The sequence below is a fragment of the Zootoca vivipara genome, chromosome 1 (assembly GCF_963506605.1).
Source record: "Zootoca vivipara chromosome 1, rZooViv1.1, whole genome shotgun sequence".
NCBI classification, from domain to species: domain Eukaryota; kingdom Metazoa; phylum Chordata; class Lepidosauria; order Squamata; family Lacertidae; genus Zootoca; species Zootoca vivipara.
The window spans coordinates 20,396,093-20,413,518 of record NC_083276.1 but is presented as its reverse complement, the minus strand read 5'-3'; the positions used below and the strand labels follow the sequence as shown (position 1 = coordinate 20,413,518).

Genomic DNA, 17,426 nt, shown 5'->3' with positions numbered 1-17,426 from the left:
TCTTACATGGAGGTCATTCCTCTGAAGGTGAAAGAGTGTACCCCATATTGCTTCAAGTAGGGTGTGAATGTTGTAACTTGCAAGAATGCTGACTGGGCAGCTGATACTAACATCAGTTTCAATATATGAAGTGGTTCTTGATTATTTTTATTTTTTTGCTTCTGTTTAGCCCGAGATATGCCATTTGAATTTCTTCTTCTGTTCCCCCCATAGATCCTGAATCCTCTTGTTTCCAAGGCACAGCTTTCCCAAACACTTCAGTCTCGCTTGGTTAGTTGTAAAATCTTGGGGAAATTAGCTAACAAGTTTGAAGCTCATATGTGAGTAGTTTGTGTGTTTTTCAGATGTCCTAATAATTAAAACTTGCAGAAGGGAAACAAGTTGACCTGCTTTTGTGTTCTGCATGTATATGTGTAAATGAGAACTTTGTCAATTTATTTCAAACTGTATATGATGGACTCAATTTACCAATGCTGCTGCGGTGCATCCTTATCCTTTCTCCAAAAGCTCTCCAAGGTGGCACAGCATGAGTACTTCTTATGGTAGGTTGTACCCATAAAAAAGACCACAGTGTTTTCTCACACTTACGGCATGATCCAAAAAGGTGTTCATCAGCACTATTGAATTTTCAAATGAATTGTCCAATTTCATCCTGATTTCCATAATTTCCCTATTGTCTGCCATGTTTTTCTATGGGATCTTTTCCAAACTCCTTACCAAGACTGCTGCCCCATATTAGAGATTGTGGATAAAGCATCCCATTCTGCATGAAGCCAATTTCAGTAACAGCCAGGGTGTTCCTTTTTCATCTGCAAGTGCTACCTTGTTTGTTCCTCTGACAGCCTTGGGATCTCTTTGCTTGTCTTAAAATTTCACAGAATAATAAAAATGTCACAGCAGATGCCCTGAGATTTATTAATGTTGGGTCCAAGTTCACAGTAGTCTTGTTTTAAAGGTGGAAGATCTCACTGCCCAATACTTTTTGCCAGTTTGCTTTCATTTTCTCTGCTAAACTCTATTATAATCCCACATAAAGGTTTATTTTGAAGGCATGCCCTCAGCAGTGATGGGTACCCTCTAGCAACTGATTATTTATCTTCTGTCAAAGTCAGTGAAGGCCTGCTATTTGTGTGAGGTTCTGCTGCTGAATTCACAGTAACGTTTTGCTTTATAGGCAGGAATCACAGCTCTAAATATTTTTGGTGGTATATTCCCGTGTGCTACTCTTGTACTTAGAATGCTCACCAAATATTAGATTTTACCAAAAGTATGCTGATTTTGGAATGCCACATCCTAAACTCATGTGCTTGTGCACCAGATTTTAGGATTAAGCTTCACAGCTGGTGTTCCAAACTCAGCCCCTTTTTTTGTAGCTACACCGATAGGGATGCCTGAGGAGTGCAGTCTTCATGATTTCTGATATGAATGCACCTCCTGGACTAACGTAACATAGATAACTATTGGATTCCACACTTTTCTGATGGTTGTAGCACAGTTCTCAGCTTAAAAAATGTTTCAAGATGCACATTTTTTTTGTATTTTGAAAATAATTGACATATTAATTGACACATGTGACAATGACTCAAACAAGTAATAGACTGAATCGTCCAAAACTATTCAGTTTGGGTGCTGGTTCACATGACATGCTAAGCTGCAGCCTCTCTGCTGCTTCCGCCCCCCGGTCACTCCCTCTTCCTTCCTCCTTTGGGGGGGGGCAGTGGCAGCTGCAGCAGCTATGCCCTCCTCCCCCTTCTTGTCCAGCTCAGGGGCGGGGCACTCATGAACATCCCTTCACTGACCACAAAGAGAAGTGGGTGCCGCTGCCACCCCAGCCCCAGAGGCCTGGCCCTGTGCATGGCTTCCCTTACTGTGGCTCCGGCCTTTTGATGGGGGAGCATGTTGTGGGGGCGCCTTGTTGTGCCTCTCAAAAAATGTGCCTTGGGCCATGGTCCCCCCACCCCCCAAGCTATATCACTGGTCATGCCTATATATTTCTAAAAATAGCAGTATCTCCCTTTCATGTTACTTCATTATGCAAAACTCAAAAAAGCAGAAATCCAGTTTATATATTGTCTGTGATGTGACGATTAAGGTTTTTCTTTCACATTATTCAACTTGGACATGTCAACTAAATGGAGTGGGTTTTTTCCTGTCTATTGATTAATGCAATTCTTGCCTTTTTAGAATTAAAAGAGAAATTCTTCCACTGGTAAAATCACTCTGCCAGGATGTAGAATATGAAGTTCGTTCCTGCATGTGTCGGCAACTGGAGCTTATAGCTCAAGGAATAGGGTGAGCATAATTACTACAGAGTGGAAATGATGTCAGAAGATTAACAACATGAATTGGGGTGGGCAACCTGTGGCCCTCAGCCTAATTCAAAGAAGCCCTTTGCAAATGATCAGCTCAGGAGGAGGAGGAGGAAGGCAGTAGCAGAAAGAACAAGAGAGAAAAGGGGATAGACGTGCCTACTGCTGGCTTCAGTCCTGTTCTCAGTTGACTCCAGCCACTCTTACAAAAAAGGTGGCCCATGCCTGATCTGCAACAGAAAGTGCTGTGGCCCCTTAGAATATACCAACTGACATCTACATAAACACAGGCGAAAACCTACTTCATCAGATGTTTAAAATACTGGTACAAAGCAGTATAGAAGAAAAACTAGTATAGTACTCCCTACCTACATAGACTCTCTCTCTCCCTGTGTCCAGTGTGAATCGCCTACTGCCCACCCTCTCACCCACTGCCATATCTGTTTGCTTCATTTGCTTCCTAACTCTTACAGCTTGCTACCTTGGTCCTCTTCCTTCAGTTCTGTCTCCCTCCCTCTCAGTTTTGCACACATTCTCCGGGTCTCATCACATATCGCATGCAGCCAAGTGTATCTTGTATTCAGTGGTTCCTTTCCCTTTTCTCCTTTTCATAGTAACAAAAACCAACTTCTGAGGCTCCTAGTTTGGGGAGAGAAGTTGTGGGTGCCCCAAAGTACCACCCTAGTTGTGTTTTGCCCCGTAGGAGAAAATATTCAGGCACCCATATCTTTTGTGCTGCAGGATGAAAAAGCAGCCTGGGACGTGGGTTTCAAAGACAAAAATGGCCCAAAGTAAAGGACTTTTCTTCTGCTGAAGACCACAGCTCCAGAGGCTGCTTTCAGTTAGAAAAGAAAATATTGGACAAATTATGCACGCAGCTATTTGTAATTTGGCCCTTATCTTTCTCTGGCTCTCCCCTTTTTTGTTAGGCATGTTCATGTATTTCTACTTAAAAAAACACCCTGCCTCTTAACTTTCTGGTCCAATGTTAGGGTGCCTTCTTGGTCCTCCATCTTCTTAACCTGCCTCCTGCATGCTTTTCTACCTCTGACATTTCTTACTTAGCTTCTTGCTCCGTCTCCATCAAGAGATCCACCTCTGCTAGCTGTCCTTGATTCCTTCTCCCTCTCCCACCTCTGTGCCCTCTCCCTCCTCTACCTTGCCCTGCAACAGCTTCCTTCTCTGCTTGTCAAGGGACTTCCTTTCTGCATTTCAAGTCTTTCCTCAAGGTCCAGTTCCACAGCAAAGCTATTCCTGCCCCAGCATAATTTCACCTTATCTGGCTTTATCACTCCCTTGTCACCTTTCGTTACCTTCACTTTTGTCATTCCTGTTTACATCTACTTACAATCAAATCTAATTTCAGTGGAGGAAGCAAACCTACATACACTCTGAAAATGAATACCACAACGGACTTCCTGGTTCATTGGAGGCTTCCTACTTTTTCTATGCATTCAGACAATGGGAGAAATGACTTCCTGGTTTGGCTTGAAAGAACCTGGGGGTATAACAGATTTTCCTTGGTAAAAAAGTGATTGCTGCCAGGAGGAAAAAATGGAGAAATCCAGGGTTTCAGTGTACCAATGGGGCCAGCCTTGCACCCGCAGCTCTGGTGGTAGTAATGGGTGTGGGTGTGCAGACAATTTGCTCTGCCAGCCTGGAGGTGGTGTAGTAATCATCATGTGATGGCTGCGAGGCCAGTTTAGGATCGGGTGTATCCCAGGCTGCCTCAGCCTCTCCCATGGAATGCTGCATTTGGGGGCTTTCTGCTGGCTACCAGCACTGTGGATCCCACCAGTGGCACTTGTACCTGGCAGGGGGCTAAAAGAGAGCAGCATATGACAACCCTGCAGTGCTGGCCAGTGTTATCCAATCTGTTGGTGTATTGGTTGGGGTGTTTTAAAGTGAAAAACAGTTGAGGGGGTTGTTGAGTGTAGGAGCAGCAGTGGGTGGGAGGAAAGGGGGTGATTAACTTAGCTCCCATGCATGGGTGTATTCAGGATCAAAACTATGGGGGGGGCACGCCAGCCACACACCCCACCTCCAGCCACCCGATTGGCTGGCTGGCGATGACATGGCCAGGATCCCCCAGGAGGCGTGGTCAACGTCCACGCCCCCAGAAGGGACGGGGCCGTTTCCAGCCGTTGCCGAGGCGGCACACAGAGCCACCTGCGCTTGCGCTTCTGCCTCGCCCGCTCCTTTACCGGCAGCGGTGACTAAAACAAGACAGCAGCAGCGAAGCTGCCTCCATCGAAGGGGACCTGGACCTGGGCTAACTTTAGCCCCTACTCCTTCAAGTCACAGCGAGCACAGCACAAAGTGCTGCCCCACAATGCTCCACGGCACCTCAGTGCTGTGCTCGCTGTAACTTGAAGGAGTGTGGGCTGAAGTTAGCCCAGGTCCAGGTCCAGGTTTCCCTTGACGGAGGCAGCTTTGCTGCCGTTTCGCTTCAGCCGAGCAGGCCGAGGCGGAGCACAGCTGGCAGCGTCCCTGCCTGTCGTGCCGTGCTCTCCAGCTGCCCGCCATGCCTGGCCCGCCAGACCATGGCGGCTGGTATAGTTAAGACGGCCCTGCCCGCTGTGGCAAGATCGTGAACCTGACCGAGAAGGTGAACTGCCTTGACAACAGCGCACGCCGTGAGCTGTTTTATACCATTCCCCCTTTTTTGCTTCTGGGGGGGGGGCAGCTGCCCCCTGCCCTGCGCTGGGTACGCCCATGCTCCCATTCATGGGTGGGGGGAGATGGGGATTCTTGGGGTTGGGTTTTTGTTTCTGGATTAAACAAGCAAATAATTATATCCATGTCAAAGGGCACATTGTTTCTGCTAAAAATGAGAAAAAGGAAAGGAAAGGATGGCCATTTGACCTCTGCCTGGTGACTTCTAATAATTTAACAAAACTTAAATACTGCTTGATTGTAATAAAACCTCTGAGCGGTTTACAAGGTACGTTGTATGGGGAAATACAAGCTTGTTCTTGAAGCCCCTGCCTATTTCTGGAGAATCTGTGGATAGTGCAGCAGTTGTCTTTTTTTACTAAATATTTTGATACTTTTTGTAGGACTGAGCTGACCAAAAATGTAGTGCTTCCTGAACTGGTAGAATTAGCAAGGGATGAAGGCAGCAGTGTACGTCTTGCAGCTTTTGAGACCTTGGTTAATCTGCTGGAAATGTTTGATGCAGGTAAGATCAGAACTGACTTGCTTTGAACCTAGTACTACAGCCATTCCTCTGGTTGCCAGACTATGTTCTTTGTCAATATGCTATTATTCACATTTTTATTAAATATCACAAAAGGATAGTTCTGTTCATCTTTATAATATTTTCTGTTTTTCAGATGATAGAAGTCAAACAGTCCTCCCATTAGTGAAATCCTTCTGTGAAAAATCGTTCAAAGCAGATGAATCTATTCTGGTTTCACTATCTTTCCATTTAGGGAAGCTTTGTAATGGACTATATGGTACGATCAAATGATCCTCATATGATATATATTTTAAGGGGTGCTGGTTTGTATTTATTTGCATTGGAATCTTAATCACTAAAACTCCAAGTAAATGAAATAAATGATTTTAATAACAAAGTAAATATGATCAAGGTGAAAATTGTATATAATTACATTATTTGACTTGCTGTTGCCCCCTCCCTCGACATGTGACATTTATTTGAATTTATAGTCCACATTTGTTTGCATAGCAATAGCATTGGAATCAGATACGGTACATCCTATGAAAATTCATTTAAAACTTCGTTACCTACTAGCAGAAATGGCAGACTTGTCCGTGAACTGTTGATCCTGTTTTCTGAATCCTTTATTTGATGTAACAGTTGAAGAGGAGCAGAAGAGGGAAAGATTTGTTATTATTGTTTGGAGTTAGACTATTTTAAGATCCATTCCTCTTGTGAGTATTCTAGAGATCTCTGAACAGTGTGCAAGTGCCAGAAATTTTAGAACTTTAGGTCTGACCTAAGCTTTTTACACTAAAATGACTTTTTGCCATGGAATGTCATAAAGGGAATTTGAAAAGGGTTCTGTGCTCTTAACAGTCTGGTTCACATAAAGAATTTCCTGATCAGTCAGTGCAGAGGTGTAGCACAGAGTTGAAAGCAGATCAGTGCCACATTATTCTGCCCCTGCCCCTTACCTGCTTCCAGCTATTAATTACAGAATCATAGAATTCCAGAGTTAGACGGAATCTCAACGGTCATCTAGTCCAACCCCTTGCAATTATGATAGCAAAGACTGAAGCAGGGTTCCTACAGAGTTCCAGCAAACACCCTCTTTATAAAGAGGATTGATGTGATGGGAGCATTGATGGAAAAACCTATTCCCTTTCTCTCAGTACAGTAGCTGTAACCACACATTTAAAAGGCGTTAATAATAACAACAGATATAGCATGCATACCTCCAGTTACATTTCACATGAATATTAATTGATCTACATTTGTTATGTATACTGAAGTCATGAAAATTATTCAATATACGGTATAATGAATATTCAGTGTGTTAACAATGAATGCCAGCCTGTGGAACGTGTAATATTTTGTCCTTGGATTGTCAGTATTTTCCATATGCATGTGCAAGATAACAATACAAATTGCTTTGCCTCAGTGAGTTCCTCCTCTCAGGATGAGAACTTGGTGTGCCATAGTTCTTCCTGCTTTGGAATGTAAAATCTCTGCTGGCGTGTTAAGTTTCAGAACTAGCCTTAAGGCCTTATAAACCACAGACAATGCCTTAGCTCTAAGGTCTTATCTTAAATGATCAAAAGTCTACTCCCACAATGCCTTCTCCCTGCAAGATCCAGTGCAGGTTAGCACTTATCTGCTTACAACACATTGCAGAAGAGCCCTAAAGCAAGAGCTGCAATAAATACCTCTTTCATATTAAATCCTCAGAGCTGGAGTAAACAATCCCCATGGCTATTGTCTAAAGCAGAGGTTTTCAACCTTTTTGGGTCCAGGGCTCCCTTGACCAACTACATTCTTTCTGCAGCACCCCTGTAGGGCTCAGGAGCCCAGTTACGTCACCCCTTGCAGAGCTGGCAGCCCCTTATCCCTTTCCAAACACCCTTCTTTGTGGAGAGTTCCTTCAGCCTCTTCTCTTCTCCCTTCTCCTTGGGAGACCTCTGGGCAGCCACAGCTGCTGCCCCTGGTCTCTGAGCTGCCCCCCCCCGCCCCAAAGAGAGGTGGCTCTTCATACTGCCCCACAGGGGCCTGGGAAGCACCCCCTGGCCAGCCCCAGAGGCACCATTTCCTTGGGGCATTTGTAGCCAGGGCTGCTGCAACAAACAGCTGTGCAACCCTTTGGGAGGCAGAGACGCAAGGGGGCATCAGAGGAGGGAGGGAATGAAAGAGGGACAGAGCTCAGTGTTGCCCACGGCACTCCTGACCATCATTCAAGGCACCCCAAGGTGCCACATCACACTGGTTGAAAACCACTGGTCTAAAGAAATATGTGGCTGAAATCACATGCAGTGGTAATGATGCCTAGCTTTGTGTCTAGGGAAATTTCAGATCGCTGTTTGCAGCAGTGCTGGCTTTTGCGAAGAGGAAAGAAAGCCCTGCTGTGTGTGAATAAGCCCTTCTGCATGTTGGGTTGTAGCCCTTGCATTTGTAAATTCTATAATACAGAAATAAGGGTATTGTTCCTATGGATGAATATCTAGTTCCTCCAAATTTTTCGTGCCTTTTAACACAAACATAGGAAGCTTTCCCAGGGGAGTTGTCTCATGAGAATTGACGAGGGCGTTGTACTGTGATTTCTGGAACAAATGGGTTTCTTGCACATTGTGGTGCAAATAAACCTCACAACAACTCTGCGAGCTAGGCAAGGCTGAGAGAGGGCAACTTGCCCAATATCAGCCAATGAGCCTCATGGCAAAGCAGGGATGTGCACCCAAGCATCAACGGTCCTGACTCCAATGAATCCGACTCACTGGACAGACCATTCTTGTGCTGTTATGTGAATGTAAAATAATAAACACATATTGCATTTGTTTGAAGGGATTTTTACACCAGAGCAGCATTTGCGATTTTTGGAATTCTACAAGAAGCTTTGCACACTGGGATTAGAGCAGGAAAATGGACACAGTGACAACCAGGTGCAACTCCAAACCCTAGAACAGGAAAAGAAGTACATCTCAGTGAGGAAGAACTGTGCTTACAATTTACCAGTGAGTGGGCTACTATTTTACTTGAAAATCCATTTATAATATGTGCATAATGTTCCTATAATTCATATACAGTAAATCAGTTTAATAGTAATAATGAAGTCTGGTAAATTTTCTGGTTTTAAAGAGGTGGGATGTCCCCACCTCTAGAATGCTTTCCCCAAACTAGAAAGTGTACTATAAGCAGTGGGTTTTCTTTGGGGAGACACAGGGGTACACATACCCCTAAACATTTTGTGGATCTTTGTACTTTTGTCCATTTACAGTATTTATTTTCCCCAAATTGAACTATAAAATGGTGTTTTTCTTGAGTCAAAATGAGAGTACCTCTAAACATTTTTTAAGAAAAAAAGCACTGACTATAAGGCTAGCAGGGCTGCATCCCTTGCTGTTACACTGGCAGCGGCAGAGGATGGTGAAACAGGCACTACCACTTGCCTGCTCTCTTGGGATCTGCAACAAAATGTTGCAGTATAAAGTGCTTCTGTTCACGTTCCACCCACTCCATTCTATTCCCGCCCCCCATCCTCTGTTTTCTGTTCCCTTTCTCCTAAAGGTCAGCCAGCATTATGTAGCCACAGCATACTGTCCTGCACCCCCAGTTTCTTTGTTTTTTAATATAAAGTTGTTGTTTTAAAAAAAACACCTTGCAAACCTTGGGATTCCACACAGGCCAGTGTGATGCTTCCTTCTTATATTTGGATTGTTCCTTTTGGCTACATAAGGGTAAGCATTTGGAGAAAGAGTCCACTTTGTGGTTATGATATGTTCCTGCCCACATTAAATGTTACATCATTTCTATTCCCAGGCCATGATGGTTTTCGTGGATCCCAAAAATTTCAATTTGGAACTGTACTCAACATTCTTCTGTCTATGTCATGACCCTGAAGTCCTAGTCAGGCACACAATGGCTATTGGCTTCTATGAAGTAAGTCAAGGCATACTCCTCAGATTAATTTCAGCAACTATTCATTGTATACAATCTCATTGGTATGTTCATCTTTAACATATTAGTGTATGCTAACCTCCCTAATTGAAACCAGTGCAACTTATAATTTACTAACTTTGGATTCTTACTGGATTATGGTTGTTTCCTATGACTGCATTGAGGTGTATTTTATGTATAACACTTATAATACAATAGAATATAAATCCATGTATACTTTTTCCATTATGAACAAATAAAGTGCATGAGGCCATGAGCAACTCATTTTCAACACAAATTGTGTTATTAGGACTTTGGATTTTTCCAGTTGTGTATGTGCAAAATATTTCTTGCTAAAGCTAGTTTGAGTTCACAGGAAGTAAAGGACAACAGATTAATAAAGCCAGGCATCCCCAAACTTCGGCCCTCCAGATGTTTTGGACTACAATTCCCATCTTCCCCGACTACTGGTCCTGTTAGCTAGGGATCATGGGAGTTGTTGGCCAGAACATCTGGAGGGCTGCATATATGTCTGTATAACCAATGTTTTATGCATGGTTTTTTATGGTTTTTATTGTCTAAATTATGCCAATAAAGGCTGAATGAAGCTGTTGGCTGTATTCATTCTTCCCCTCCTTCTCCCCCCCTCCATGTACCCCACACCCCTAAATCTGCTCAGGGGGTTATCCCAACCCCTCCAAGCAAATCAGGAGGGGAATGGAGAGAGGCATGTGGGGGAGGTGAGGGAAGGAAAGTTTCTTGCACGATGCTTTAATTGATTTAACCCAGCATAGTGTAAGTTTTAAATCTGAGGGTCTTGCTTTAGAAAATTAATTTGGGCCAAAGGAGAGTTCTATTTCCTTGTCAGCAGACAGAAACAGTACAATGACTGGGGAAAGAGGGAATCAAAACAGAAGGGAATTAGATACAGATGTGAGAGGGGGTGGGAGTGGTGTACTTGGCAATGCTTCTGCATAACTTATGTAGGACTGTAAGACCTGGCATTTTAATGGGCTGTTGCTGTATAATAATTTTATGTACTCATCTGAAGCACTTTTCATATGAATGAAAAATTGCCTATTAGACTTTAAAAATACATACTGTATCTTTGGTGCCTTGTGTTAATTACCACCTTGGATTACACCAGCTGTCCTGTACCATAGTAATCTACATATTTCTGCTACTGGATATGTTTTAAATATATAGTATTCTGCAGATGACTACAGATCCCTCTTTCTGTTCTGATAGTAAATAATCATAGCTCTTAACAAGTATGTTTCATCCAGAGAGCCAGATAATTTTCTATTGCTTTGACATCCTCATAAGAAAAAGTTATAGGTGATCAACCAATCCATTTTATAGAATCTATCAAATGATGACAATTCATTAATATATACTTTTTATTTTTAAAGTTTCCATTATATTGCCTAACCAAGAAGCTACTTGTGATTCAGTCCAGTCAGTGTCACCATTCCATGGACCTGTATGGGATGGTGGAAATATATGGGGTGGTTTTCAACTATATTTTACTCAAAGTAAATGTACAGTACTCATTAATTTCAGTGGGTCAACTCTGAGTAAAACCTAGCTGAATGCAACCTATGGTTTCGGTTGGGAATGAGGAAAAAGTGAGAAAACTGTGTTTAGTATAGTAGTATATGTGACCAACTAGATCAGCTATATTATTTTAAGTTAATAAGGAATTACATGGCAGAAGGCTAAAATATTTGGCTGTGTAAAAATATTGGATATTTGAAATGTAAAAAGAAGCAAAATGTCATGTCAGTACCCCAGGGCACAATTTGAAAGTGTGCTGTTTGTGCTACTTTGTGATGCCACACTGCTTAATAGTGAGAAAAGGACATGACCTCAACTCTCTTAAGTATGATTGTTGGTATTAGAGATCTAGTCTATATCCTTGTTTCCTTTTGGCTATTCAGACCTTGTTGAAAAATAAATATGACCAGATTAAGAAGGCTAATGTCCCTGTTTTGTCGGTTCTGTATTTTTCAGGTTGCTAAGCTTTTAAATACTGATGTGTATGTAATACATAAAGAACTGGTAGCCCTATTACAGGATGAGTCATTAGAGGTAATAATAACCTACCTTATTTGTTGCTTACGTTAAGATCATTTACAATTATCCTAAATGACACTATAACAACACTAAGTAAGAAAGGCTTGGTGGGATGAATCATTTCTGTTTGTTGCATGGTCTAGTCATAAAGAACATGATAAGTGTTTAGTAAAGATTTATTTGAAAGTGATGACTGAACTCTTTTCACTTAAGCCCATATGTCATCTTCCCAAGAGAGGTTTAAAAAATGTGGAGCCAAATGAACTAACGTACAGTAAACACAGAAGTGCCATTCAAACAGTACTGATTCGCAGATTAACATTAAACCAGAGTAGGGTCAATCTTGGATTAACTATCCTTCAATACCTTTGTAGAATACTTGGGTTTGATCAAGTCATCACTTATCATAAATGGTGGCACAAAGCAGTGAGAGACTACTGATATTTTATAGGCTAGGTTAAAAATCATATTCAGGAATCATCAGTAAGAATTCTCTACTTAACACTAATAACAACTCATTTTGCAATGAAGTGTTTAGTTGTGTCACAAAATTTATGTTGGTAAATCAAAATGTATGAAGTCAGGCTGTAGAATATACTCTATTTTTCCATGTATAAGACCAGGTTTCCCCCCCTAAAAAATAATGTCAAAGATTTGGGGGTGTCTTATACATGGATACATCTCCCTCCATTTTCTTAAACCAGAGTCCCCCCCAAAAATATGGTAAGTTATAAGAAGAAGAAAATGAGCAGATTGAAGCATGTTCAAATGAGAAAAGAATTGTTTGATAGATATGTTGATGGTTTCTTGGTATTTTAATACATGTTGGAAATAAGAGGAATTGTGGAATTGGAGGGGGTTTAGGCCTCTGTCTAACCAATGTTTGATGCAAGAAATTAAGAGATAGATAGCTGTCTAGCCTCTGCTTGAAGACCCCCAGGGAGGGTCTGCTTACTGCTTTCCTAGGTAATTGGTTGCATTGTAAAACTGTTATTTTGGTTAAGAAGTTTTTCTTAATGTTCAGCCAACTTAATCATCTTGTGACTTAAGCACATTAGACCTGGTTCTGCAACAGTGAACAAGATTTTGCTCTCTTCCATGTGACAGCCTTTCAGATATTTGCTCTGGGAGACAAAAGATGTTTTAGCACCATACGAACATACCGTTGCTGACTGAATAGGCATCTCTGTTGATGTTTACAGCCTTCATCTGTGCCACAGCCAACTAACTGTCCAGTCAGTGACTGTAGACTTGTATAGTGTCTTACCTTCACCACTGCCTCCTGGCTCCTACAGATAAGGGTGGGGATTTTCCTTTCCCCTTCAATTCCCCACACAGCAGCAGCTGTAGTCCTGTGGAGAAGACTAAAATGAAAACTAGAGAGATGTAACGTTAATGATATGTCTTAGTCACATAAATGTCAGCGACTCATCTTTTCTTTAACTAGGTGTTAGATGCATTAATAGGCTACCTTCCTGAAATTCTTGAACTATTGTCTACTGGAGGAGAAAACATTGGAACAGAGAGCAAGGTAAGGTGGCAGAATCCTGTTTTGAGCATTGGAAGTGTTTCCCAATTGCCTCTTTGGGGCAACTAACTACCACCTTGTAGCACAAAGCAACCAAGATTACTCCTTCTGCTGCTTGGTAGACATGGCCCAAGTATCAAACTCACACCAACTAAGCTATTTATGGAGTTGACATTGAGGATTTGGTTGGGACCCAACGAGCCCATGTGCATATGCAGAGCACTTGTGTGTACACTGGGTGGGAGTCCCGGTCCTCCTTTTCAGCTGTAGCCCCCTGCTCTGTTGCTCTAGGAAGAATTCAATTGGGGGTGGGGGAGAACCACAGTGAATGTCAAGAAGACCACATATGGCAGAGTAAGTAGAATTTGTGTGCATTTGAAAGATGGCAGTTTGTTGTTCAGTGATATAATTTGCATTTCTTCTCCCGTCCCCTGGATCCTTGCCATTCTTTAGTTGTTGAATTTCCCAGAGTTGATCCCAGCGCTAACAAGAGCGGAGCAGAGAGCAGCAACCTCTTTGAAATGGAGGACTCATGAGAAGCTACTACAAAAATATGCCTGCTTGCCTCATGTCATCTCAAGTGATCAAATTTATTATCGTTTTTTGCATAGAATGTTGAGCATCATTATGACAAATGTGAGTTCCCTGTGACCTCTCTCTCTCTTTATTTATTTTACTTATTTGTACTTCCTTCTGAAATATTATAGGAGGCATGGGCATAGCCGGGGGGGCAGTTGCCCCCCTAAATGAAGTAAAAAACCAAAAATACTTAACAAAAAGTAGAAATAATCAGAATATTTGAAATTGAAATGATCTTTGAGGTCACCTAGGTGATGTTGTGGCACATTCTAGCGATACAACTGGCTTCAGAAATGGGAAGGGCAAAAGCAAGCTTAGATAGCAGCCCTGCTCAGCGAGGGCTGATATATAATTTGATGGCATTACTCCAAAAAGAAGTGGTGTTATGAGCCATCAAACCTCAGAAATACACGTTTTCCAAAAGGTTTCTGCAATTTTGGCCACTAGTGTGGTAAGGGGTGGGATGAGCAGAGATTAAATCCTGCTCAGTTTGCCTTCACACCACTGCTGGGAATGGGTGTGCAGCCAATGCAGAATGTAACAATGCCCAAGCACCGTTAGATGTGTCAGGAGTGATGTCAGTGGGTGGGCGTGGTTTGGGGAAAATGGCCTTGCAGACAAACTTGGCAAGTTGATTCCACCCTGCTGGCACTATCTGCCAGAGCTTCAGGTGCAGTGGTGGATCTTTCACTCTCCTGCTCTGAGCAGGGATGCTATCTAATCTGAAGTAAACCCCACTGAGTTCAAGGGGTCTTATCCCCAGGTAATTGGATGTAGAATTTCAACCTTAAACAGTAAACGACACAGCAGTATGAAATGCCAGATGGTGGAAAAACATTTGTTAGCAGTGTGAAGCATGATAACTTTATTTTGTTTTATTTTAATGTGCTTCATTACTATTAAGTGTATTTTGTCACTGAAGTATTCAGCAGGTAGCATAACTTCTGAAAATTAAAAGTAAAGTGGAATGTGGTCAAAACTCTACTACTTGTGCTGAAACAGCAAAAAGAGAAAGAGCTCTATTTAAAGCTTCCCAGAGGGCAGAGGTGTCTTACCCATAGAGGCTAGTGGCACGGGGCGCCAGGGCGCCAAGTTCTGGAGGGCGCAAGGGAAGAGGCGGAGGCTGGACGTTGCACCTCCCAGCATCAGCTCGCTGCCCTCGCCCGCCTCTGCCATGCTGTGCCGAAGCAGCGCCGCGCCCAGAGCCTCCGTCTGCCGTGGCCACTGAGTCAGCTGAGTCGGTCAGCTGAGTCGGGAGGCGCAGCATCCAGCCTCCACCTCTTCCCTGCCGGAGGAGCCGCCCTCCAGCCGCTGCCCGCCTTCTCCAGCCCCACTGGCAGTGCCGTCTTCCTTAAAAAAATGTGGACAACTCTGGAAAAGGGGGGGGCGCCTCTGGAGGGAGCTTTGCACCATGGCGCTGGTTATGCTTAAGACGGCCCTCCCAGAGGATTTCCACCTCTATTCTAAATCCACTCATTTGGAACGCCAGCTTCTTGTATGTTTTGGATGAAGGCCTCAAAGGCATCTGTCTTAATCTACTGATTGCTGCAAGGTTAGTGGTTCAGAAGCATAACTCCAAAGCCTACTCCATTCATTTCAGTGGATTGGGCAGATTGTCTTCTGCATTTAAAGAGAAGTGTTTCCCTCCCCCCATTTCCTGACTCATGTGCTCATGAGTGAAATAAAAACTTGCACTGACTTCACACATTTCCCTGCTCCCCTCCCTGCCCGATCATTTCCCTGTAGGAATAATGTCACATTATGAATGTTCTTAGCATATGTTATTTATTGCAAAAATAAGCAAAATAAAATAAGCTGTAAAACGCAATATATTCAGTAAGAAACCAATCAATTGGGAATGATTTTGAGAATTTACTACCCGCTATCACACAAACATTTGAAATTGCTTCATTTTTGAGATTCAAGTTTTAAGGATTAGGCTTTGGGGAGTAGTGGCAAATTCAATTTAAGTGCATTTCAGATTTCCTAAGTACCAATTCTTCAGTTGCTTTCTACTTTCTCCCTTCACCCCCCTTCCATACCATTAGCCATTAATTATCCTGAATGCTCTTCAATCAACAATGTGACTATCTGAATACTTACAGAGACTGTAGGATTAAATGTATTTCCTTTCTTTCTTGAAGAATGTTTTACCTGTCCAAAAAGCAGCTGCTCGAACCCTGTGTGTATATTTACGTTACAATCGCAAACAAGAACAGAGGCATGAAGTCATCCAGAAACTGATTGAGCGTAAGTCCTGATTTTCTCTTTGTTTTGAGGACAGCAGTGTAATTTGGAAAAAGGGATGGCAACTATATGTAGAGTTGTACAAGAGGGGAAGGTTCCCATCTTTACAGTGCAGCAAACAATTTTACAATCTTAAGGTCCCAGGTTCAGTCATATCTTCAGTTAAAGCAGGGATGAAGAACCTGTGGCCCTAGACATGGTTGTACAGCTTCTGCCATCCCTCATCAGTGACCCACGCGGTTTGGGACTGTGAGAAGCTGAGTCTAATAAGCTCTGGAGGGCTTTAGGTTCCCCATCTCTTAGCTAAAGGTGTGAGAGAGCCAGTGTGGCATAATGGTCAGAGTGTTGGACTGGGACCTGACAGAGCAGGGTTTGAATCCCCATTCAGCCATGAAGCTCCCTGGGTGACCTTAGGCCAGTCACCATATCTTAGCCTAACCTACCTTATTAGAGGGTTGCTATAAGGATGACTCTTGAGAGTCCCATGGACTGCAAGAAGATCAAACCTAATGCTAAACCCTGGTGGAGTTCATGCTAGAGAACAGGAAGAAAGGGGAGAGAGCCCACGGTCATCTCTTGATCTTTCAGATTTATTTAAAAGATTAACAGTGTTATGTCTTGAGTCTTGACAGGACTTATGACTAATCTTTTCACATTATTGAAAATGACATAAAACATTTTTCAGGATCAGTTTGTATTGAGCTCATCCCATTAAATTAACTTTGAGATTATATATTGCATTTCTATGCATTTCTTGTGCAATAAAATAAAATGAAAATCTACATATGGTGATTGTCAGTTTCTTTTAATATTTTTTTCAGAGTTGGGCCAAGGAAAAAGCTACTGGAACAGATTGCGTTTTTTAGATACCTGTGAATTCATCATAGAACTCTTTTCCAAATCATTTTTCTGTGAATATTTCTTTCTCCCAGTGCTTGAGCTTACACATGATCCAGTTGCAAACGTGAGGTACTGCACAAGTTGTGTTAAAAAAAATCTTTGTGGCTTGTTCAAGATGTTTTATATCGATGTTATATAGAGTGGGTTGGCAGTTTGTTTGGGAAGCCTTGCATTCAATTCTTGAGTATTGTGGCAAGAATTCACCTCTACACCACCTTGTTTGTTACCCAATATTATCTCAGTATTAATGCTGCAATATCTTGTACTGTTGTGTAACAGTGGCATGGCTTTCCTCAGAAGAGGCTATCTATTCTGAGTGCAATCCTTAGTCTTTTGAAGTCTGAAGCTAATATTTCTCCTGATTTAAGCAGGTTTGATATTGGCTGTTTGGCAAATTGTGTATTAAGTAGCACAGAAATTAAAATATATAATAGGCATGATGTTGCCCAGAGGCATATGGAGGAGAGAAGGAAATATAAGAGGAGAGAGGTGTGAAAAATGTTTACAAGGAAGAAGCTGAAGTGGTTTTCTATGTACCCTTCCAGATAATATAAAAAGGATGAGCAAATAACTTTTTGAAGTTGAAAGGGATTCTATAATAGACAACTTCAGACACAAAAAAAGCAGATGGAGATGAGGGCCACACTCCAGCAAGTCCCTAATGGGTGTGTAGCAGAGCTTGTCATGATTATTG

At 42.4% G+C, this 17,426-nt stretch overlaps 1 protein-coding gene across 1 annotated transcript in view; it reads left to right on the top strand.

The window, feature by feature from the left end:
• Positions 1-17,426, top strand: part of PPP4R4 (protein phosphatase 4 regulatory subunit 4) — a 79,850-nt gene that overhangs the window by 47,171 nt on the left and 15,253 nt on the right. Inside the window, exons 6-16 of the mRNA XM_035106785.2 lie at positions 214-320; positions 2,185-2,292; positions 5,369-5,490; positions 5,645-5,767; positions 8,311-8,480; positions 9,286-9,405; positions 11,416-11,493; positions 12,926-13,009; positions 13,460-13,642; positions 15,730-15,835; positions 16,654-16,801. Of these exons, the coding sequence (XP_034962676.1) occupies positions 214-320; positions 2,185-2,292; positions 5,369-5,490; positions 5,645-5,767; positions 8,311-8,480; positions 9,286-9,405; positions 11,416-11,493; positions 12,926-13,009; positions 13,460-13,642; positions 15,730-15,835; positions 16,654-16,801 (1,349 nt within the window). The remainder of the gene's footprint in view (positions 1-213; positions 321-2,184; positions 2,293-5,368; positions 5,491-5,644; positions 5,768-8,310; positions 8,481-9,285; positions 9,406-11,415; positions 11,494-12,925; positions 13,010-13,459; positions 13,643-15,729; positions 15,836-16,653; positions 16,802-17,426) is intronic.